This window comes from Armigeres subalbatus, chromosome 2 (genome assembly GCF_024139115.2).
Source record: "Armigeres subalbatus isolate Guangzhou_Male chromosome 2, GZ_Asu_2, whole genome shotgun sequence".
In the NCBI taxonomy this organism is placed as follows: Eukaryota; Metazoa; Arthropoda; class Insecta; order Diptera; family Culicidae; genus Armigeres; species Armigeres subalbatus.
Window position 1 is genome coordinate 25334737 of NC_085140.1, and position 24571 is coordinate 25359307.

A 24571-nucleotide genomic window follows, 5' to 3' on the forward strand; every position below is an offset into this window, starting at 1 on the left:
ATTTTCATATGCGCGTTTTTTTCCGCGAAGCTGCTTTTTCTCCATAATATCTGTATACAGATTATTGGTTTCAGCCGTACAACTAAAATCTATAAAATACAGAATAATCTGTTTATGTGGCAACCCTTCTGGTAGTTCTTACATTAAACAAAAGGAAAATTTGATGACTTAATAGGTTCACAAAATCTAAAGTTATCAAGACTTTTTTTGTATTCATGAGATTTCGGATAAAGTAATTTGATTCTGAAACCAAGAGTGATGTTAGTCATATGTAAAGTGATTTTCAGTATCACACTGATACATGCATGCATCATTTAAATCAACATGTAGCTTTATTTCACACATAAATACATCCGCCTATCAACAGGCGACTTGCTCTACTTTTAATTCCGACCATTTTCGTAAGGAGTTCAATATATTTAGGAATAACTCACTCCCACTCACGAACAGAATTGACCCTCGACTCGACAATCACAATGGGTGCTAAATCATGGCGGCGAATGGATCTACGCATCCTCAACAAATTTCCAAACACTCGCATGAGAAAACCCGTTATTCTCCAGGCAAACATTCGGTGGCAGCTCGTACCGCGCTTGGTGAATCATGTTTCGCAACCGCGTCTCCGTAAGGCCGTGTCTCCCCGGATCGCCGATGTAGATCTAGAAAAGATAAGCGAGCGAACGTGAGAGCGTGAGATCATTGGCGAAAACGAGAGTTTTCCCCCTTTTGATGGGGAGTTTATGAATGAATACAGCACTGCTCACATCTTTCTTGCCGTGACGCGACAACCGGCTCAGCCACGGGATCAGCACGTCAGCGATTTCGGCATCGTAGAAAAGGTCGCCCAGCAGGATGACGTCGTAGCGATCGCAGCCCGTCCCGATCTGGTTCGTCTGGTCCAGTTCCAATCGCAGACAGTGCTGCCCAACGATGCTGTCTGGGGCGCCGACCACGTTGAGTTCCGTGTTGAGAAGCGTGGCTTGCAGGGCGACTGTGAATGCGAATATGGTCATAAAAATGGATATCATCATATTAGCACCTGGCATTCAAGTGGCACTTGAGGGTATGCGGTGTGTGTTGATTTATTATTTTACTTTGGTTTGTGATGAAATTGTTGCTGCTCCATGACACTCAAGACACTCAAGCAAAATGTAAGCATTCAGCATTATTTTGGAATCAGATAGATGCGCAAGACTTCGAATTTCTTCTTTTGATAGTTTGGGATCCTGTGATAATACATTTTGGCGACAAAATGTTCAAGATTTTGGACTATTTCCGTCTTATTCCAAAATTCTCTCAAAACGCATATCAAAAGTCTGATTAACTGAAATTAAGCGGGACACGGACATATAGTCACGAATCCCTATATGTTACTTATCAACTTATTACACAAAATTCTTGACGTATACCCCCATAATTTGTCTCTGCAGTCAGCAGTGTAGCACCTTACCTGGATCGATATCATTGGCGGTGACATGTTTTGCGCCCGATTTGAGTGCCGCAATGGATGAAGCCCCACAGCCGCTGCCAACGTCTAGAACGGATTTCCCATCGAATAATTGCTTGTTGTCTAGAATGAATCTGAACAAATGGACGCTTGTTAGAGATAAGATCAAATGCGCGTGTCCGTGCGTCAGGTTGCGATTACTGTTCATACCTTGTCAGTGCTTGGCCTCCGGGCCAGAAAAACCCCCAAAAAGGTTCCGCTGCAAAGCAGAAATCCTCGTCGATGGGCTGATGATAAATGGTGCATTCCTCGGTGATAAGATGCAGCGCTAGTTCGGGTGTCAGGTGCTGTCGGGAGGTTTTGGTGTTTTGCAATATTTTGCACCGATCCGTGAGGTTTGCGCTGCTGAATCTGTTCAAAAAGATAAAGTTCCATAGATATAAAATTATTAAGCGAATGTATGGCATTTTTGTATTTCTGGTTCAACCGCAAATAATGTATCATGAATATTGGTAAAACCGTAATGCTTCGGAACCAATTTTCACCTCTGAAGCATTACGTGATATGACATATGTGCTCTTCCAGTATTTTTTTCACTGGACCCTAAATATGTTATCCAGGTTAAATATTGGGGCCCTCCTTAGCCGTGCGGTAAGACGCGCGGCTACAAAGCAAGACCATGCTGAGGGTGGCTGGGTTCGACTCCCGGTGCCGGTCTAGACAATTTTCGGATTGGAAATTGTCTGGACTTCCCTGGGCATAAAAGTATCATCGTGTTAGCCTCATGATATACGAATGCAAAAATGGTAACTTGGCTTAGAAACCTCGCAGTTAATAACTGTGGAAGTGCCTAATGAACACTAAGCTGCGAGGCGGCTCTGTCCCAGTGTGGGGATGTAATGCCAACAAGAAGAAGTAGAAGAAGGTTAAATATATTTAGGAGAATCTTTAGAAAAAAAAAATCCAGAAGTAATAATAACTTTATGATTCGAAGAAGTTATGAGCTAACACTGCTGAATTTTGAATAGTAGTTGACCTGTTTCCACAGATTAACACATTGCTGAAAAACACGAGTTCACATCAAATGTTGGTCGTGATCGAACACGTTTTATCGGTGTTAAGAATTATTCTGTTACATCAGCAGCATCACAAGTCATCCGATTTGTAGACCTTGACAGCAGAACGGTAAAAAAATTCAAAACTTTCCCCTGCACATGAATCAGTCTCTCAGTTCAATCAATTTATCAGTTACCGTGGTGTTGCAATTGCGTGCCACTTTCAAAAATCGCACGATACGATCATGCGATCGTTCGTTTAGCATCCATCAAAACACCACATCATAATAACACCTGGCAGGTATCGTAGCTGCTGCGCAGTTTGTCAAATGCAACTTTTTTAAGCAACTCCATCGAGCATATCGCGTTCGCGTTCTCAATTGCAACCGAGTGGTTAACCTTCTTTCCAAAGAACTAATTTTCTCACCGTTCAGAGAAAGCAAGGCAAACACAAACTGCGCGCCAAACAACGGATAAGTAACGGTTCGCCATCGGAACTGCGATCGTCAACTTTCTGCGCTGCCCGTTTCTACGCAATTCGATCAAGGTCCAAACCCTAACTGCGATTAAACCTGACCTAGAACTTATTTCACTTATGAAACGCTCCTTCAATTCGGTGCAAAACAATAATAAACACACAAACATCGATTTGCAATCGATGCATTATGCGATTTATTTTTGGTTTTGCAACTCAACACCAGATCCAGTGGCGATCCATGTGACATAGCTGTGAAAAATATCGTTAATGCTTTCGGTAACCGGAGAAATGCCATCGAGCGGGCAACGGAACGGAAGTATGCATCAGCATCTGGTCAAGTTCGGGAATTTTGACGGTCGTTCATCGAAGAGGTTCAAAGCCATGACTATAGGTTGAATAATGCTGGGTCGTATTGGTAGGTGAGAATTTAGCATACGCAGATTGCGATTAGACGCTGTTTCCAAGGAAAGGAAAAGTGTGAACCGGAGCAAATATGAACTGACTGGCAGAGGGACGACGTGATCGATAAAACGTAGTACGACACGATCGAGATCGATTTAAGGCACTTAGATTAGGGTGATTCAAAAATGTCTTTCTTCTCCACTACGCATATTTAATCTTAACTGGATTCCGAGCCCAAATATCAGTTCGACTAGATGACACACATATGTTGAAAATTGTAAAATATTTCTAATAAATTACTTGATTCAGATTTTGATTTGATTTTGATTTGATTTTGATTTAATTTTGATTTGATTTTGATTTGATTTTGATTTGATTTTGATTTGATTTTGATTTGATTTTGATTTGATTTTGATTTGATTTTGATTTGATTTTGATTTGATTTTGATTTGATTTTGATTTGATTTTGATTTGATTTTGATTTGATTTTGATTTGATTTTGATTTGATTTTGATTTGATTTTGATTTGATTTGATTTTGATTTGATTTTGATTTGATTTTGATTTGATTTTGATTTGATTTTGATTTGATTTTGATTTGATTTTGATTTGATTTTGATTTGATTTTGATTTGGGTTTGGTTTGATTTGATTTTGATTTGATTTTGATTTGATTTTGATTTGATTTTGATTTGATTTTGATTTGATTTTGATTTGATTTTGATTTGATTTTGATTTGATTTTGATTTGATTTTGATTTGATTTTGATTTGATTTTGATTGATTTGATTTTGATTTGATTTTGATTTGATTTTGATTTGATTTTGATTTGATTTTGATTTGATTTTGATTTGATTTTGATTTGATTTTGATTTGATTTTGATTTGATTTTGATTTGATTTTGATTTGATTTTGATTTGATTTTGATTTGATTTTGATTTGATTTTGATTTGATTTTGATTTGATTTTGATTTGATTTTGATTTGATTTTGATTTGATTTTGATTTGATTTTGATTTGATTTTGATTTGATTTTGATTTGATTTTGATTTGATTTTGATTTGATTTTGATTTGATTTTGATTTGATTTTGATTTGATTTGATTTGATTTTGATTTGATTTTGATTTGATTTTGATTTGATTTTGATTTGATTTTGATTTGATTTTGATTTGATTTTGATTTGATTTTGATTTGATTTTGATTTGATTTTGATTTGATTTTGATTTGATTTTGATTTGATTTTGATTTGATTTTGATTTGATTTTGATTTGATTTTGATTTGATTTTGATTTGATTTTGATTTGATTTTGATTTGATTTTGATTTGATTTTGATTTGATTTTGATTTGATTTTGATTTGATTTTGATTTGATTTTGATTTGATTTTGATTTGATTGATTTTGATTTGATTTTGATTTGATTTTGATTTGATTTTGATTTGATTTTGATTTGATTTTGATTTGATTTTGATTTGATTTTGATTTGATTTTGATTTGATTTTGATTTGATTTTGATTTGATTTTGATTTGATTTTGATTTGATTTTGATTTGATTTTGATTTGATTTTGATTTGATTTTGATTTGATTTTGATTTGATTTTGATTCGATATTGATTTGATTTTGATTTGATTTTGATTTGATTTTGATTTGATTTTGATTTGATTTTGATTTGATTTTGATTTGATTTTGATTTGATTTTGATTTGATTTTGATTTGATTTTGATTTGATTTTGATTTGATTTTGATTTGATTTTGATTTGATTTTGATTTGATTTTGATTTGATTTTGATTTGATTTTGATTTGATTTTGATTTGATTTTGATTTGATTTTGATTTGATTTTGATTTGATTTTGATTTGATTTTGATTTGATTTTGATTTGATTTTGATTTGATTTTGATTTGATTTTGATTTGATTTTGATTTGATTTTGATTTGATTTTGATTTGATTTTGATTTGATTTTGATTTGATTTTGATTTGATTTTGATTTGATTTTGATTTGATTTTGATTTGATTTTGATTTGATTTGGATTGGATTTGGATTTGATTTGATTTGATTTTGATTTTGATTTGATTTTGATTTGATTTTGATTTGATTTTGATTTTGATTTTGATTTGATTTTGATTTGATTTTGATTTGATTTGATTTTGATTTGATTTTGATTTGATTTTGATTTGATTTGATTTGATTTGATTTGATTTGATTTGATTTTGATTTGATTTTGATTTGATTTTGATTTGATTTTGATTTGATTTTGATTTGATTTTGATTTGATTTTGATTTGATTTTGATTTGATTTTGATTTGATTTTGATTTGATTTTGATTTGATTTTGATTTGATTTTGATTGGATTTGGATTGGATTTGGATTGGATTTGGATTGGATTTGGATTGGATTTGGATTGGATTTGGATTGGATTTGGATTGGATTTGGATTGGATTTGGATTGGATTTGGATTGGATTTGGATTGGATTTGGATTGGATTGGATTGGTTTGGTTGGTTTGGATTGGTTTGGATTGGTTTGGATTGGTTTGGATTGGTTTGGATTGGTTTGGATTGGTTTGGATTGGTTTGGATTGGTTTGGATTGGTTTGGATTGGTTTGGATTGGTTTGGATTGGTTTGGATTGGTTTGGTTGGTTTGGATTGGTTTGGATTGGTTTGGATTGGTTTGGATTGGTTTGGATTGGTTTGGATTGGTTTGGATTGGTTTGGATTGGTTTGGTTGGTTTGGATTGGTTTGGTTGGTTTGGATTGGTTTGGATTGGTTTGGATTGGTTTGGATTGGTTTGGATTGGATTGGATTGGATTGGGTTGGTTTGGATTGGTTTGGTTGGATTGGTTGGATTGGTTTGGATTGGTTTGGATTGGTTGGATTGGTTTGGATTGGTTTGGATTGGTTTGGATTGGTTTGGATTGGTTTGGATTGGTTGGATTGGTTTGGATTGGTTTGGATTGGTTTGGATTGGTTTGGATTGGTTTGGATTGGTTTGGATTGGTTTGGTTGGTTTGGATTGGTTTGGATTGGTTTGGATTGGTTTGGTTGGTTTGGATTGGTTTGGATTGGTTTGGATTGGTTTGGTTGGTTTGGATTGGTTTGGATTGGTTTGGATTGGTTTGGATTGGTTTGGTTGGTTTGGATTGGTTTGGATTGGTTTGGTTGGTTTGGATTGGTTTGGATTGGTTTGGATTGGTTTGGATTGGTTTGGATTGGTTTGGTTGGTTTGGATTGGTTTGGATTGGTTTGGATTGGTTTGGTTTGGTTTGGATTGGTTTGGTTGGTTGGTTTGGATTGGTTTGGATTGGTTTGGATTGGTTTGGATTGGTTTGGATTGGTTTGGTTGGTTTGGTTTGGATTTGGATTGGTTTGGATTGGTTTGGATTGGTTTGGATTGGTTTGGATTGGTTTGGATTGGTTTGGATTGGTTTGGATTGGTTTGGATTGGTTTGGATTGGTTTGGATTGGTTTGGATTGGTTTGGATTGGTTTGGTTGGTTTGGATTGGTTTGGATTGGTTTGGATTGGTTTGGATTGGTTTGGTTGGTTTGGATTGGTTTGGATTGGTTGGATTGGTTTGGATTGGTTTGGATTGGTTGGATTGGTTTGGATTGGTTTGGTTGGTTTGGTTGGTTTGGATTGGTTTGGTTGGTTTGGATTGGTTTGGATTGGTTTGGATTGGTTTGGTTGGTTTGGTTGGTTTGGATTGGTTTGGATTGGTTTGGATTGGTTTGGATTGGTTTGGATTGGTTTGGATTGGTTTGGTTGGTTTGGATTGGTTTGGATTGGTTTGGATTGGTTTGGATTGGTTTGGATTGGTTTGGATTGGTTTGGATTGGTTTGGATTGGATTGGTTTGGATTGGTTGGATTGGTTTGGATTGGTTTGGATTGGTTTGGATTGGTTTGGATTGGTTTGGATTGGTTTGGATTGGTTTGGATTGGTTTGGATTGGTTTGGATTGGTTTGGATTGGTTTGGATTGGTTTGGATTGGTTTGGTTGGTTTGGTTGGTTTGGTTGGTTTGGATTGGTTTGGATTGGTTTGGATTGGTTTGGATTGGTTTGGATTGGTTTGGATTGGTTTGGTTGGTTTGGATTGGTTTGGATTGGTTTGGTTGGTTTGGATTGGTTTGGATTGGTTTGGTTGGTTGGTTTGGTTGGTTTGGATTGGTTTGGATTGGTTTGGATTGGTTTGGATTGGTTTGGATTGGTTTGGATTGGTTTGGATTGGTTTGGTTGGTTTGGATTGGTTTGGATTGGTTTGGATTGGTTTGGATTGGTTTGGATTGGTTTGGATTGGTTTGGATTGGTTTGGATTGGTTTGGATTGGTTTGGATTGGTTTGGATTGGTTTGGTTGGTTTGGATTGGATTTGGATTGGTTTGGATTGGTTTGGTTGGTTTGGATTGGTTTGGATTGGTTTGGTTGGTTTGGTTGGTTTGGATTGGTTTGGATTGGTTTGGATTGGTTTGGTTGGTTTGGATTGGTTGGATTGGTTTGGATTGGTTTGGATTGGTTTGGATTGGTTTGGATTGGTTTGGATTGGTTTGGATTGGTTTGGTTGGTTTGGATTGGTTTGGTTGGTTTGGATTGGTTTGGATTGGTTTGGATTGGTTTGGATTGGTTTGGTTGGTTTGGATTGGTTTGGATTGGTTTGGATTGGTTTGGATTGGTTTGGATTGGTTTGGTTGGTTTGGATTGGTTTGGATTGGTTTGGATTGGTTTGGATTGGTTTGGATTGGTTTGGATTGGTTTGGTTGGATTGGTTTGGATTGGTTTGGTTGGTTTGGATTGGTTTGGATTGGTTTGGTTGGTTTGGATTGGTTTGGATTGGTTTGGATTGGTTTGGATTGGTTTGGATTGGTTTGGATTGGTTTGGATTGGTTTGGATTGGTTTGGATTGGTTTGGATTGGTTTGGATTGGTTTGGATTGGTTTGGATTGGTTTGGATTGGTTTGGATTGGTTTGGATTGGTTTGGATTGGTTTGGATTGGTTTGGATTGGATTGGTTTGGATTGGTTTGGATTGGTTTGGTTGGTTTGGATTGGTTTGGATTGGTTTGGATTGGTTTGGATTGGATGTGGTTGGTTTGGATTGGATGTGGATTGGTTTGGTTGGTTTGGATTGGTTTGGTTGGTTTGGTTGGTTTGGATTGGTTTGGATTGGTTTGGATTGGTTTGGATTGGTTTGGATTGGTTTGGTTGGTTTGGATTGGTTTGGATTGGTTTGGATTGGTTTGGATTGGTTGGATTGGTTTGGATTGGTTTGGATTGGTTTGGATTGGTTTGGATTGGTTTGGTTGGTTTGGATTGGTTTGGATTGGTTTGGATTGGTTTGGATTGGTTTGGATTGGTTTGGATTGGTTTGGATTGGTTTGGTTGGTTTGGATTGGTTTGGATTGGTTTGGATTGGTTTGGATTGGTTTGGATTGGATTTGGATTGGTTTGGATTGGTTTGGATTGGTTTGGATTGGTTTGGATTGGTTTGGATTGGTTTGGATTGGTTTGGTTGGTTTGGATTGGTTGGTTTGGTTGGTTTGGATTGGTTTGGTTTGGTTTGGATTGGTTTGGATTGGTTTGGATTGGTTTGGATTGGTTTGGTTGGTTTGGATTGGTTTGGATTGGTTTGGATTGGTTTGGATTGGTTTGGATTGGTTTGGATTGGTTTGGTTGGTTTGGATTGGTTTGGATTGGTTTGGATTGGTTTGGTTGGTTTGGATTGGTTTGGATTGGTTTGGATTGGTTTGGATTGGTTTGGATTGGTTTGGTTGGTTTGGATTGGTTTGGATTGGTTTGGATTGGTTTGGATTGGTTTGGATTGGATGTGGATTGGTTTGGATTGGATGTGGATTGGTTTGGATTGGTTTGGATTGGTTTGGATTGGTTTGGATTGGTTTGGATTGGTTTGGATTGGTTTGGATTGGTTTGGATTGGTTTGGATTGGTTTGGATTGGTTTGGATTGGTTTGGTTGGTTTGGTTTGGTTTGGATTGGTTTGGATTGGTTTGGATTGGTTTGGTTGGTTTGGATTGGTTTGGATTGGTTTGGATTGGTTTGGATTGGTTTGGATTGGTTTGGATTGGTTTGGATTGGTTTGGATTGGTTTGGATTGGTTTGGATTGGTTTGGTTGGATTTGGTTGGTTTGGATTGGTTTGGATTGGTTTGGATTGGTTTGGATTGGTTTGGATTGGTTTGGATTGGATATGGATTGGATGTGGATTGGTTTGGATTGCGTTTGGTTTGGTTTGGATTGGTTTGGTTTGGATTGGTTTGGTTTGGATTGGTTTGGATTGGTTTGGATTGGTTTGGATTGGTTTGGATTGGTTTGGATTGGTTTGGATTGGTTTGGATTGGTTTGGATTGGTTTGGATTGGTTTGGATTGGTTTGGATTGGTTTGGATTGGTTTGGATTGGTTTGGATTGGTTTGGATTGGTTTGGATTGGTTTGGATTGGTTTGGATTGGTTTGGATTGGTTTGGATTGGTTTGGATTGGTTTGGATTGGTTTGGATTGGTTTGGTTGGTTTGGATTGGTTTGATTGGTTTGGATTGGTTTGGATTGGTTTGGATTGGTTTGGATTGGTTTGGATTGGTTTGGATTGGTTTGGATTGGTTTGGATTGGTTTGGATTGGTTTGGATTGGTTTGGATTGGTTGGTTTGGATTGGTTTGGATTGGTTTGGATTGGTTTGGATTGGTTTGGATTGGTTTGGATTGGTTTGGATTGGTTTGGATTGGTTTGGATTGGTTTGGATTGGTTTGGATTGGATTTGGATTGGTTTTGATTGGTTTGGATTGGATTTGGTTTGGTTGGATTGGTTTGGATTGGTTTGGATTAGATTCGATTTTGTTTTGGATTGGATTTGAATTAGATGTAGATTGGATTCGATATAGATAAAACCTGTAAACGACATTGATTGGACCCCATGGTTTATATATTTTTTAAATCAATTTTCGTGTTCATTCACTGAATTGTTTCAAATTATTCGTTATCAATCCTAAAATTATACTCAAATTTTAATAAAAATTTGGATAGGTTTGGAATGATTTGGATGGGATTGGGCTGGATTCATGTTTAATCTGTTAATCAAGCGAGTTTCGGGAGGTTAAATCCATTTTGAATTTTACAAATTGTAGAAAATTTATTTTAACGACACCACAAAATGCAAGAAAATTTCGGAAAACTGAAATGTTTCAATTCATTCTTTACAAATCCTAAAATTTATATCAAATTGTTAGAAAAAATATTGCTCTAATATTGCCTTTTGAATTGAATAATATTGAATCTTTTACGGAAGTTACCACGAGATTACTTTTCAAAACCTCACACGTTTACATCGCCAAAGATTATGTTTGAGAGCTTTGACCAGATAAGCACATTGAGTGTTCCTACTAATTGGCATCGTTATCTGGCGGCGCATTGGGCGACCTGTGCAGAAATTCTCGGAACTGTTTTTCCCGCCGTTTATCAGCCGTTCCATTCATGAGCGTATTGCTTCGACGCCGGTTATCACATGAACTGTCCTGTTTTGCAATGATCGTCTGCGTGGCGTCGTTGTCGCTGTCGTCGGAACTGCTTATGAGTGGCTTATCGAACCGAACGTGTGCCCGTGCCCATGGACAGATTAAAAGCGATAGCGGCGAAATGTGTTTAACTGGCGACCGATGTCTGCCTGGGATATTTATTTTACCAATGATTGAGAAATTATCAGAACCTGCCACTGGAATAATTTCGCAAATATAGAAAGAGTTCAAGTGCTTTATTGATGGTATGCTGGTGCCGCACAGACATTAGCGGACATTTTTTTTTCTAAAGCGGTGTGATATGATTTAAATTCTGGTTCAGGGTTAAACACGCGAAGATCAGCAGCTTAGCTGAAATTACTGACTCATTTTCTTTATAAGATCATCATTTTATAGGAGTTATGTTATGCTCTGGAAACCTGGCTGAAAAACTGTCACCGTGAAATTAGAAAATTAAGCAAGTCTGATTTGAATTCCATTCCAAGCTAACTCCTAATAGATACTAATCAATGGTGTTCGGTGCTTAGGTAAGGCGTAAAGAAGAAGTTTTACCACCATTTTGCGACAAATACTACGAAACATATCACGAGTGAGACAAAAATAATGTTAGTTGAGATTTCATAATTGTTTGATATGCTTCTATCAAAATCAGCTTTTGAAAAAGTGTTGTAAAACGATTGTCGTAGTACAAGTTTTTTTTTCAATTGGATTATTGGAAAACTTTCAACTTCCTTCTTCCGGTGGTTTTCATTATCAAACCAGTCGTACTGAAGATGGATTGATAAAAGGTAGCCAATGCCAATTTTAATTTCTTTTAACTCAAAGCTAATTAAATACCAATTTGATTTGTATGGAAGCAAAAGCGATTCAAGTTCGCTCGTTTTCCTGCAAGGAATATATGTCACGCCCATGTGACGCGGCTAAATTCTAATCCTTATCTTATCCTAACCGGTATCAATTGCATTTCGTTCTAATGGAATTCTAATTACAAATTGCAGTTTTGTTGGTCATGTTATATATCAAGTTTAACGACCTTGTGGCCTCATCCAGAGAATTAGTCATATTAATGAATTGTTTACCGATATCGCTTCAATAACTCAGCAGAATGTCATCGCTATAAAGAGGTATTTGAAATCCACAACCAGAGTAATCCAGATCAGCAGAAAATATCCATATTGATTCCAAAGTATGTAAGAAATAGGACAAAAATGCTCTATAGTTTCCATTATTCTTAACAATCGATTTGTGTCACGTTTTTAGTTTTCCTTGACATAAATTCATTCTACGGACACGTGGCTCTCGCTATATATCTTGAATCTGTCCTTAATTATGTTAAAAAGTCGGCTCTGTTTTTGTTTTACCTCAAATAAGCTAATTTAGTTTACACAAGAAATTAAATTGCATAATTGAAACAGAAGCATGTATTAGTGGCGGTGTATTCAGTTTTAGTTCAACGCTATTTCGGTTATTGACAGAGCATCGCACACTAAGCCAAACACAAATTTAATTAAAAGTGTGAATTGCTCACATTCAGAAGTGCAAATTAGTTACCAATCGAATTTCAATGTGGAATCGGCGGCTATCACTGGGTGAACCAGATCTCTGCCAGGCTATCGAAAGCGGATTGAAGTATGAGAAAATTCAAGCCAACCTTTTGAAACGGGTCGAATTGCCTAATGGGAACAAACCAATTTTTTTTTCACAGATAGCAAAAATGAACTCACACAATTTGATGATAGGCGAACTGTTCCGTTCTCCATTTCACTGAGCATATTGGGTAAAAGTTCCAATAGTCGTGGGTTTAATTAACAAATAAAACACAGTAACCCAAATTGCCGATCAATTAGTTGTCATAACACGATTGATACAAAAACAACATTGGAATTCCATTTAAACTGGTAAAGTATCTTTAAAATACATTATTTTTTTCTCTCCCTTGCGCCAATAGTTGGAGGATTTCAGGTACAATTAGAGCATTCTTTGTATAAAATTGAAATAATGAGCTTTCGCATATACTCTCAAGGTAAGGAAAATGAAATTCTTCTTCTTCAATGGCTCTACACTCCAACTGGAACTTGGCCTGCTTTTCAATTTAGAGTTCTATTAGCATTTCCTTAGTTATTAATTGAAAAGCTTTTCTATGCCTGCCATTGCATGAGTATGTAATCTTGTGTGGCAAATGGTGGCTTGTGTGGCAAATTTCCCACTCGAAAACATCCTATACCGGACTAAGAATCGAACTCGCCATCTTCGGATTGGGAATCCTACGCCTTTGCTTGCAAGGCTATAATTGGAGGAAAATGAAATATAGATTTGAAATAATCTCATCGCGATTCATAAAGAAATATAGCACCAATTTTGTTGCTTTCTTTTGCTAATTTGCGTGTTCACTGCTGAAAAAATCACAAAAATAAGAAACAAGTCAAATTTCTTTTAATTGCTTTGTTTTTCATGGGATGAGCATCGGAACTATGAGATGAAATCCAAGAGCAGTAACCATATATGTCAACAACAATGAGAATTATAATAAACCATTTTTGACATAAAGTTTCGCTGAGCTCGTCAATAAATATAGCTTTCACTCATCTAAGTTTCAATGTTTACTGAAACTAGGGAGGTTTTTGACATTCCATTGAAGTTAAGTCTATCACTTGAATTCCGATTCTTTGCTGTTATTTTTTATCATGTGAAAAAAAAACATGTTTGAAATTGATTGCCTAGCTACCCGAGCAAAAATGAATAACTAATTGATAACAAATTCTATTATCCGGTTATCGAACATATTGATAACTGAACTTGTTATCATTTTGGCTGAATTAACAGCCAACATAACAAAAATGATACCAGAAATTTGTTCCTGGAATAACTACCTGAAAACAAATTAGGTTATCACTGATATCAAATTGATAACACATTTTGTTATACATGTTATTCACTCAAATAACTAATTTAGTTATTATTTAGTTATCAGCCATCTCTGTTTTATCGACAAAAATAGTCAAATCTTCTTTACCGACTTCGTTATGCATTGAAAAAAATGTTGGCATTCTCTGGGATTCGAACTCGAATCGAATGATTGTACGGCGTCGTCTCTAGGCACTCACCTATTTACGCTTTCTTGAGGAGCAGGAGAGAAGAGCACTACGCTTTCTACGATCTTGCATTTATTGAAGACTATTTATAATCAGGGGCCCTAAATGTACGGAAAAGGTTGATTTTGGTACATTAGGTTATGTGGGAGCCCGGGGCCATGGCCACTCGGAATTAGGATTCGTATGAAAATGTCGTATGGGTACCTAGTCCACAACGCGCATTTTTACTTACAATGTCTGCCGGGTCGACTAGTTGAACATATTTTTTGGGCTACTGCGATGGTCCATTCCAACACCTTCCAAAGGATTTTCTATTTCACATCTCGATATTCTCGATGCAGATGATCTTGCTCGATTGCGTTCAAAACTAGGTTTATCGACTAAAGTGCGAGCATGATTGTTTTCTCCACAACACACCAGATCGTTGAAATTTCTTGATTATCCGACATTTCAACTTTTGTGGTAATTCCTTTGTTGACAGAGAAATAAACAAATCAGTAGATATCGTTAGTAACGAGGAAAATCACAGTAATTTTTTCAAGGCTTCTACAGATCTGGCATTCATCGCTCCAAACCACCACGTGTCGGTCAAATTTTCAAAATTATCAAAGTAGCTTTTTTGCTACAGGTATGTTTTTTAGGCGACTATCTGGCGCTTATTTTTGGTTGCATCGAAAAATAAGCGAATGAGTATATTTTTTATGCGCTGTACAATATGTTTGAAAGAATAGAATGCTTAGCACGATATCTGAACGACGCGAAATTTAGAAGAAAATACCAAATTTGTATTGATAATACATTTTGTTATTATTCAGTTATCAGATAATCACACGATTGATAACTAAATATCAAGATGATAATAAGGATAACTAATCCTGTTATCAGTTTGATATCATTTCAGTTATCTGCCTTTGCTCGGGTACTTGTCATAAGACGAGTTTGTACAATCCCATTGAATTCCACCACTTAATTGTATCTTGACAGATACGTATTTCGACGTGTCGACTTGTCGAGTCAAGTACGAGACACTGTAGACGGCCTTACTGTTGAGGTCGAAATACGTATCTGTCAAGATACAATTAAGTGGTGGAATTCAATGGGATTGTACAAACTCGTCTTATGACAAGTGAAGACATTCCACTAAAAAGCTCAAAATAATTTTCTTAACAAAATTGCCTAGCTAGCCAAAAACAGAATTTCAAGAACTGTGTAGCAAGTAATACAATTAATGACTCTGCTGATGTCACTTTTTACGTGTGCCACTTTTTACGCGTCTGTTTTTAAGCAGATTACGGAATTTTCGTAGTCGAAACACGTGAAAATCATAAAAATTGAATTTCGACAAAGTCGTTTTTACGAGGTTTTTGGTATTTACACGATTTTTAATTCAAGCGGTACGTAGCCCCCGCATAGACACCTACTTCAGTGTATTCTAGATTGGATATAATTTATTCATTTCGGCAAGAAATATGTTGAGCACCTGATAGTGGAGGTGAAGGTAAATAGCATGCGGGGTTCGCATTATAAGGCGATTGAAGGAGAATGAGTTAATTAGGTTGCTGTCATGCAAGTTTTTTTATTTTGTACATTCATTGAATAATTGTGCATTGCGTTATTCACTGATATATTTCCCAATTCGCACGCCGCATGAAGCTTGAGATCCTGGGACTGAGTGAAGTCCGTTGGCCAAACTTTGGAGAACACAGAACGCTGTCGGGACAAGTTCTGCTATACTCTGGTTTACGAGGTGAACACGCTCCCCGGCATCACGGAGTTGGCTTCCTACTAAGCGCTCAGGCACACTCTGCGCTTATGATGTGGGAACCTATAAGTGAAAGGATAATCGTTGCCAGATTTAGAACACGGGTCCAAAACCTTACTATAATCCAATGTTATGCGTCAACCGATGTTGCCGATCTGCAAGACAAAGAGAACTTCTAGAGTCAACTCAATGCCGTCGTAGATAGAATTCCGAAGGGTGATATCAAGATCTGTTTGGGCGACTTCAATGCGAAGATCGGATCCGACAACTCGAACCATGAGCGCATTATGGGACGCCATGGTCTCGGAGAAATGAGCGAAAACGGAGAGCTGTTCGCAGAATTTTGTGGTAATAACGACATGGTGATCGGGGGATCGCTCTTCCCTCATCGACCGGTTCACAAGGTCACGTGGGTCTCCGTGACCGGTTTACAGATAATCAAATCGTTCACAACTGCATCAGCCGAAAATGGAAACGGGGCCTTCTTGATGTATGTAATAAACGTAGCGCCGATAGCGCGTCTGATCATCCCGTCCTAAACGGCGAAATACGCCTGCGCATTGCGCGGATTCGTCGGCAGGATGAAAGAGTTGAACGGCGATTCAACACACGCCGACTGGAAGATGGCACGGTGAAACGGTCCTTCGTTGAAGAACTGGAGACGCGTGCTGCAGATATTCCGGAAGGTGGCAGCGTGGAAGACCAATGGACCGCCATCAAGAATGCCTTCATCGCCACCAGCGAGAACAATCTGGGCGAACTACGCACCCAGAGAAAACAATGGATCACCAATGAGACCTGGAGGAAGATAGAGGAGCGAAGAGAAGCCAAAGCCGCGATAGAGCGATCGAAAATCAGAGGAGCCAAAGTCTTACCCCGCCAAAGATACGCGGCTCTTGAGAAGGAAGTAAAACGCTCATGTCGACGGGACAAGCGAGCGTGGGCAGACTCTCTGGACAACGAAGGAGAGAGAGCCGCCGCAACCGGGGACATTCGCCTCCTCTACGATATCTCACGACGCTTAAGCGGGGCGAAGATGAATGCAACGATGCCTGTGAAAGACGCGAATGATCAGTTATTGACCGACCCAACTGACCAGCTGAAACGCTGGTTCGAGCACTTCGAACAACTTTTTCAAGTGCCAACCAGGCCATCACCACCTCGGCATGATCTGCCTAGGATCCGACGTATAACACGCGTCAATACCGAAGCTCCATCACTGCTAGAGATTCAAACAGCCATCCAAAGCATGAAATCGAATAAAGCCCCAGGGTCGACCGCCTATCAGCCGAGATGCTCAAAGCTGACCCCATGACATCCGTTCAACTACTGCATCGTTTATTTCGTAATACCTGGGACACCGCAACATTCCCGGTCGACTGGATGCAAGGTATCTTAGTGAAGGTGCCCAAAAAGGGTGACCTGACTGTATGCGATAACTGGCGAGGCATTATGTTGCTGTGTACCGTTCTCAAAGTTCTGTGCAAAATTATCCTAGCCCGGATTCAGGAGAAGATCGATGCGACTCTCCGGCGGCAGCAAGCCGGATTCCGTGCCGGAAGATCCTGTGTGGATCATATTGTCACGCTCCGCATCATTCTGGAGCAGGTCAACGAATTCCAAGAGTCCCTTTACTTGGTATTCATTGACTACGAAAAAGCTTTCGACCGTCTCAATCACGAGAATATGTGGGGCGCCCTGAGACGCAAGTAGAGATGTCGCAAATTAATCGATTACTTCGATTAATCAATTCATCGTTGTGATAATCGAATAATTTTGAATCGATTATTACCCAACGATTAATCGATTCAATAATCGAGAGGAATCGTGAGTAATCGATTAGTTACTAATCGATTAATCAGAATTTTACGACATCATAAGGATGTCGAAAATTAATTGATTATTTCGATTAATCGATTCATCGTTGTGATAATCGATTAATTTTGAATCGATTACTATACAATGATTAATCGATTCAATAATCGCCAAGAATCAAGAGTAATCGATTAGTAACTAATCGATTAATCGGGATTTAACGACATCTCTAGACGCAAGGGAGTTTCTGAGAAAATCATCTGCCTCATCGACGCACAGCACGAGGCCTTTTCGTGTAGAGTGCTGCACAATGGGGTCCTGCCCGACCCTATCCGGGTTGTAGCCGGTGTGAGGCAAGCATGTATTCTATCACCGTTACTGTTCCTCATCGTAATCGATGAGATTCTGGTAGATGCGATTGACCGTGAACCAAACCGCGGGCTGTTATGGCAGCCTATAACCATCAACCATGGAGCACCTAAATGACTTCGAATTGGCGGATGACGTTTGCACTCCTCGCTCAACGGCGCTCTGATATGCAGAGTAAGCTCAACGACCTTGCCGAGCGCTCCTCTTCGGCAGGTTTAGTCATCAACGTCAACAAAACCAAATCGTTGGATGTAAACACGGTGACTCCTTCCAGTTTCACAGTAGCCGGGCAACCAGTGAAGAATGTTGAAAGCTTCCAATATCTTGGTAGCCAAATGTCGTCAGATGGCGGTACCAAAGGCGCACGGATTAAGAAAGCAAGGGCTGCCTTTGCGTCTTTAAGAAATATCTGGAAAAACAGGCAGATAAGTGAACGCATCAAAATACGAAATTTCAACTCTAACGTGAAATTTGTGCTGTTATACGCTAGCGAAACATGGTATGTATCAGTGGAGAACACTCAACGGCTGCAGGTGTTCATTAACAGATGCCTGCGGTATATAATTCGGGCCTGGTGGCCACACAACTGGATCTCAAACAACGAGCTCCATCGTCGTTGTCACCAGAGGCCGATAGCAACAGAAATTCAGGATCGGAAGTGGGGCTGGGTCGGTCACACTACGTAGCGGTGGAAAGGAAATCTGTAAAACGAGGCGAACCGGTCCAGGGCCGAAAACCTCATTAATAAAGAAAAAAAAAAAAAAAAAGAAATCTGTAAACAAGCATTAGACTGGAACCCAGCGGGACATCGCAGCAGAGGCAGTCCCAGAGGCTCATGGCGGCGAAGCTTCAATAAAGAAATAAAAGAAGTCGACCGAAATCTAACCTTCTTCTTCTTCTTCTTATTGGCATTACATCCCCACACTGGGACAGAGCCGCCTCGCAGTTTAGTGTTCATTAAGCACTTTCACAGTTATTAACTGCGAGGTTTCTAAGCCAGGTTACCATTTTTGCATTCGTATATCGAGTCGAGACAATTTCCAATCCGAAAATTGCCTAGACCGGCACCGGGAATCGAACCCAGCCACCCTCAGCATGGTCTTGCTTTGTAGCCGCGCGTCTTACCGCACGGCTAAGGAGGGCCTCTGAAATCTAACCTGGCAACAGGTTAAAGCGATAGCCGAGCAACGCTCAGAATGGAGATCTTTCAAGTCGGCCCTTTGCACCACCGGAGGTGTAAAGGATCCATAAGTAAGTAAGTCCATAAATAATTCAATATTAGCAATAAACAATTATAAAATTTTCCACAAAATCAATTTGTTTTCCAATTTTTTTTTAAAATTCCACAAAATAATCAATAAAGAGCAATAAAAAAATAAGAAAATTTCCATAAAAAATACAAAAAAAAAAGCAATAAGAAGGGGTCATCTATGGAAAAATGCTCAGTTTTATTATTTTTTCATATTTCTTTATGAAAATTTTCATATTGCTTTTTATTTTTTTTCGTGGATAGTTCTTAATTGTTTGTGGGAAAAAGGCGTTTATTTTGTGGAAATTTTTGTAATTGTTTATTGCTAATATAGATTTATTCATTAAAATTTTGTATTTTCCGTGAAACATTTTGATTTCTTTATGGAAAATTCTTCTTTTATGATTGCATTTTTTGCTTTTAAAAGTGCTAATTTATTTTTGTTTTCTGGAAAATTCTTAATTGTTTATGGAAATTTTGAATTATTTGTGTGAATTTTATATTTATTTATTGCTCATACCCTGATTTCTTTATTGGCAATTTCCCATTTTTTTTATAGAAAACTTCTATTTATAGGGGGGTTTTATTTTAGTCTGGATATTGTTAAGCTTATACAGCACTGCAGACGTTTTTCGTATGCCGGAAGAGCGTTAAGTGAAGATAATATTCGGTAGAGAACCCAGAAGAGGCAGTAGGCCGCGTACGCGATGGCTTTTTGCAGTTGAAGAGGACCTGAGGGAGCCTAACGTTGAGAGTGACTAGAAGCGATTGGCCCAGGATCGAGTCCAGTGGAGGAGTGGCCCAGTATCGAGTCCAGTGGAGGAGGATTCATCGAGGAGGTGTTGTAGCCCATCAAGTATCAAGTAAGTATTTTCTTTATTTCCACATGTTTTTTGTTTCAGTTTTTCACGAGAAATTCTTCTGATCCATTTGTGGTTTAAATCAACATTTAATCTAAATATAAGGTCAGAAAAAAAATTGGAAAATACTTTTGCTTTGACTGTGGAATTCTTACAAGTTCTAATATAAATTTCAAATTTAATCGCTTTTCACGAATGCATTCAATGGTGAGAAACTGAGAAGTTATTGATGGTATTGATTTTGAGCAGTAGCAAGTCGATGTTGAATTGTGGACGGTGCACACTGTTTTCTTTCAAGGAAAAACGTGATCGAAATTATGTTGGCGTATGATGAATCATTTTAGACTCATAGTGATTAATTCAGCAATGTGATTCCATTCAATATTATTTTTTTATGTATCTGTTTTGTGATTAATCCTCCTAAAAGTGGTCAAAATTAATGTTTCAATAAAAATACACTGAAAATCACTTTTCATTAAATAACTTTTTCTATCGATTTTCCACAATTTTCAAATGTTCTATAATTTGACGCGCTGAAAAAATACACGTTTTGCTAAAAAAAGCATTATTTTTATCTCTTATATATAAAGAGATATTTGAGATTTTCTAACAAACCACTAATGCTAGTGCCAATTCGTGCAAATCAAATTACTCTATTTACATCTATAAAGTTAACGCTAATGAGTCATGGAAAAATTATTTGTCGCTCGTTGTCCCTTTCATGGTACAACCATGTCCCATGATTCATTAGCGTTAACCTAATAGTTTTAAATAGGGGTAATTTGATTTGCACGAATTTGCACGTTTGTTTTGAAAAATTTCTTTTTTTGCTAGAAAATCTCTAATATCTCTTATACATAAGAGATAAAAATAATGTTTTTATTCACAAAACGTGTAGCGCTTCAAATTGTAGAGCATTTAAAATTTTTTATTGAAAAATCAATTTGGCCATTGAAATTTAGAGATAGGCCTATAGTGTCTTCAGAAAAAAATCTTATGACTTTCTCTACAATACTGTTAAACAAAGTGTTTTTTTTTAAATCGATAATAAAAATATAAATTTCGTTTCTCACTTCTAGGTGGATTAGGGTGGCTCAAAAAACACTATTTTTTGATGGGCCGCCCTCTTATTCGGCGCTATTTGATGCCCTGATGCCCTGGAAAAAAATTCAGCCAAATCGGTCTACGTTTGGGCGGTGCTAAACTCGTTGGAAGTTTATATGGAAAAATGTATGCAGAAACATCCAAAAACAGTGATTTTTAGTTGGACGGCACAATTCACGATCAAGAACAATGATACTCATTCAGTTCTGGTAGAATTAAATACAGAATGTTATGCTGAAAACCGCGAGAGGATTAGAGTTTATAAGGCAAAGATATTAGCATTTTACTGGAGTGTTGTAGGGGTAAATTTATTTCCTTTCAAAGGTAAAAGAAACGAAATTTGCTCAAACCCCACTTCAGAGAAATGCTAATAACTTAGCCGGGCAAACTATAATCTTCTCGCGGTTTTCTGCATAACATTCTGTATTAAATTCTTCAAGATCTGAATGAGTATCATAGTTCTTTATCGTAAGTTGTGACTTCCAACTGCAATTCACCGGTTTTGGATGTTTCTGCATACATTTTTGCATATAATCTTCCAACGAGTTTAGCACCGCCTAAACGTTGACCGATTTGGCTGAAATTTTGTCCAGAGCATCAGGGCATCAAATAGAACTGAATAAGAGGGCGGCCCATCAAAAAATTGAAAAAAAGTTTTTCCCATACTAATTTAAGCCACCCTAAGGTGGATTGATCACAAAATCAAGAATGTTTAGTGGAATCACTTTGCTAAATAACGTATAGGTCTAAAATGCTTTTTTACACGCCAAAATAATTTCGATCACGTTTTCCCTAGAAGGAAACAGTGTGCGGTGGCGGGGTGCCAAAACCTGTCGGCATCGGTGTTGTTGCGCGGCGACGTACACCCGTTTCAGTCATTCATTAAGGTAAATATGTTAAACAAGTAAAAATCCAATTTAACTTTTGACATTATATTGGCAGATAGACGCGTATCGAATGTTTGGCTATAATCAATCGAAATGTACCATGCTGTAGCTTTTCGTATTCGGATTTTTGTCTGCCAAAGTTTCTACAGATGACTTTCTCACCCATCTTTGGCATTTTTTTGTATTCACGTTCAATGATAATGCAATTTTTTTTTGTAGGAACATCCAAAAGACATGTTTCGTGAATCATTCGATTCATTTCGAAGAATCGAGATTATACCTGTGTTTGTATGAGTGCATGACTCTAGAGCCATTTTGTAATGTCGTAGTATGTTAAACGTAACTATTTTTAATGCAAAAAACTGCATTTCATGGGAAGATTATTAAAAATAGGTATTGTTTTTGTATTTATAAAAATTATCGAAAAAATGTTGAAATGGGTAAAGTCTGGGATAATTAAAAGAAAGCAATGTTCTATTTTCTTCATTCGATGTTGGATCATAATGAACTATTTGCTTAACTTTTAAAATATAGAAATATATACATACTTTTGATTCTGGAGTTGTTTAGTTCTGATACGATTATATATTGTCGGTTCTCTGTTTTAGTTTGACACAGTTTGATTTCGTCAACATGTGCGTACAGCTATTTCCATAAATAATGTTCAAAATGATGTCAAAAACATGAGTCTAACGGAAAAGGTATTCAATTTTGACAGCATGCAATGGAATAGAATTGATTATACAGAATTCTAATCATTTCCAATAATTACATGATTGCTTGCCATCAGAAGATGTTATTTCATTGAAATCCACCAAATTGTATATGTGAAGCAACAAGCAAGTGATGAAATTTAATGGAATTTCACTTCTCATCTTATAACATGGTGAGCATGTAATAATTGAAAGTGTTGTGACTTTGTTGTGTATTTTTCAGGTAGTAAAACTAGCACAAGTAAATAGTAACATAATTCTACCACGTGGTATCTATTGTGGAATGTCGCTACAATAATTCACAGATTTCCCCTCATTTATTATTCAGATGTCGGATTGCTTCTTGGTTTGATGTCAAAGTCGGCAGAAATCGCACTTTGTTTGGCCGAAATGTGTTCCACTCGAATGGCTTCCTCGAGCACAAACATGTTATTGTCTCCATCAACTGCAAAGTGTAAAATTGTTGATCTGCAAAACAACAAACATATATTTTAACAGCACATTCACATTCACTCGTTATCAAATGGTGGTCGCAAATAAATAACAAAACTAATTCGCAAGAACTTTTCTCAAGAAGCGGCAAAAAAACGTGCATAGTACTTCTGCAGAATAATAACCACAAAAACAAAGGAGATAAGGTGAAATTGTTGATCTTCCCAAGCATCTCAAGCAAGTTAATGATCAACTGCGTTTTCTCGTTTTCTTTTGATCAATTGAAACATACTATCACGTTCTTACAGATCTCATCATTAATCAGTTCAAACAAGCACGAGAGCTTGAAATCTGGTATTCCGTTTCCATTAGTAAAACAAAAGTTTCCTTGAATACATACTCTGATTTTCAATTCCCGACGCAAAACCCAGACACACAAAGGTGCTAAACAAAAACCTGCCAAACAAGTAACGGGCACCGAACGACGACCATCATGAGATTACTTGTTTTGGACGCCCGCTTCGTTTGCTCGATGCACGGCTACCCATTCACCAGGCAACAGGGGAGATTCCCGCGAACGAGCGTTGATAACGCGGTTCTACGTAGGTTTGTTTGGACCGGTATAGTGCCTTTGTTGTTGTTTTTGTTTCAGTTACTACAGCAATAAATTCACGTTGCTGATTAGCGAAAAGCAATCTACTTTCTTGAACAACCGTATATTGACATCGGAATATTTCAAGGCGGAATTGGAATGAAGGGAGTGACGATCAGAAGATTGCTCGGGATTGCATAGTCATCCGAATTAAAATTCATATCTGTAACAATTTTCTCAAATTAATTAAAAGTCATTGAGGTTCCGGGAATAATTCAATGTAACATTTGCGATCTGCAAAAAAATGTCTCAAAAACTTCTTTATGATGAAACCAGTCTATACTGGCAGACACGTCGATCACCATTCCACCTGATGGCTATATTAGTATATTAGAGATGGTTCCAAGGAAGCGCGAAATTGTCATTTGGATTCAAGGCCAGAATCAATGTCGCAACAGTGAAATAAAAAAAAAGAAAATGCGTTCAACGCATTCTTATTTCCTTAGTTCCCATGCCACGTTTTGCACTGTATCGTGAATCAATGAACCATGAAATTTCATCGTAGAACTTTGCAGTTTGATTAGAGCCTACTCTCGAAACGAAAGAAGTTTAGTGGCTCAATGACCAAAAATAGGGGAAATAAGGTTATTCTAAGGACACAGTATGATTGGTCTGTACTTCGACGGAATAAAACTGCACTTAACAAGGTCCTTTGAAACAGAATTGCCAGTCCCGTGTCAAGAGTTCGTAATAAACGGCGAAGTCAACTAAAAGCAACTGTCTTATTGATAACCCAGTTCT

The 24571-nt window shown here is 37.5% G+C and overlaps 1 protein-coding gene across 3 annotated transcripts in view; it reads right to left on the reverse strand.

Annotated features, from left to right (window-relative positions):
* Positions 1-283: 283 nt before the first annotated feature.
* LOC134214158 (electron transfer flavoprotein beta subunit lysine methyltransferase-like) overlaps positions 284-24571 on the reverse strand; it is a 107749-nt gene continuing 83461 nt past the window's right edge. For 2 of the 3 annotated variants that reach the window (XM_062693575.1, XM_062693576.1), the window contains exons 3-6: positions 1658-1858; positions 1451-1581; positions 765-991; positions 288-659 (exon numbers count right to left, since the gene is read on the reverse strand). In XM_062693575.1, coding sequence (XP_062549559.1) covers positions 507-659; positions 765-991; positions 1451-1581; positions 1658-1858 — 712 coding nt within the window. In that variant the 3' untranslated portion in view covers positions 288-506. Of the gene's footprint in view, positions 660-764; positions 992-1450; positions 1582-1657; positions 1859-2929; positions 3169-24571 lie in introns of those variants that run through there. The other variant, XM_062693577.1, reaches the window with a different exon arrangement.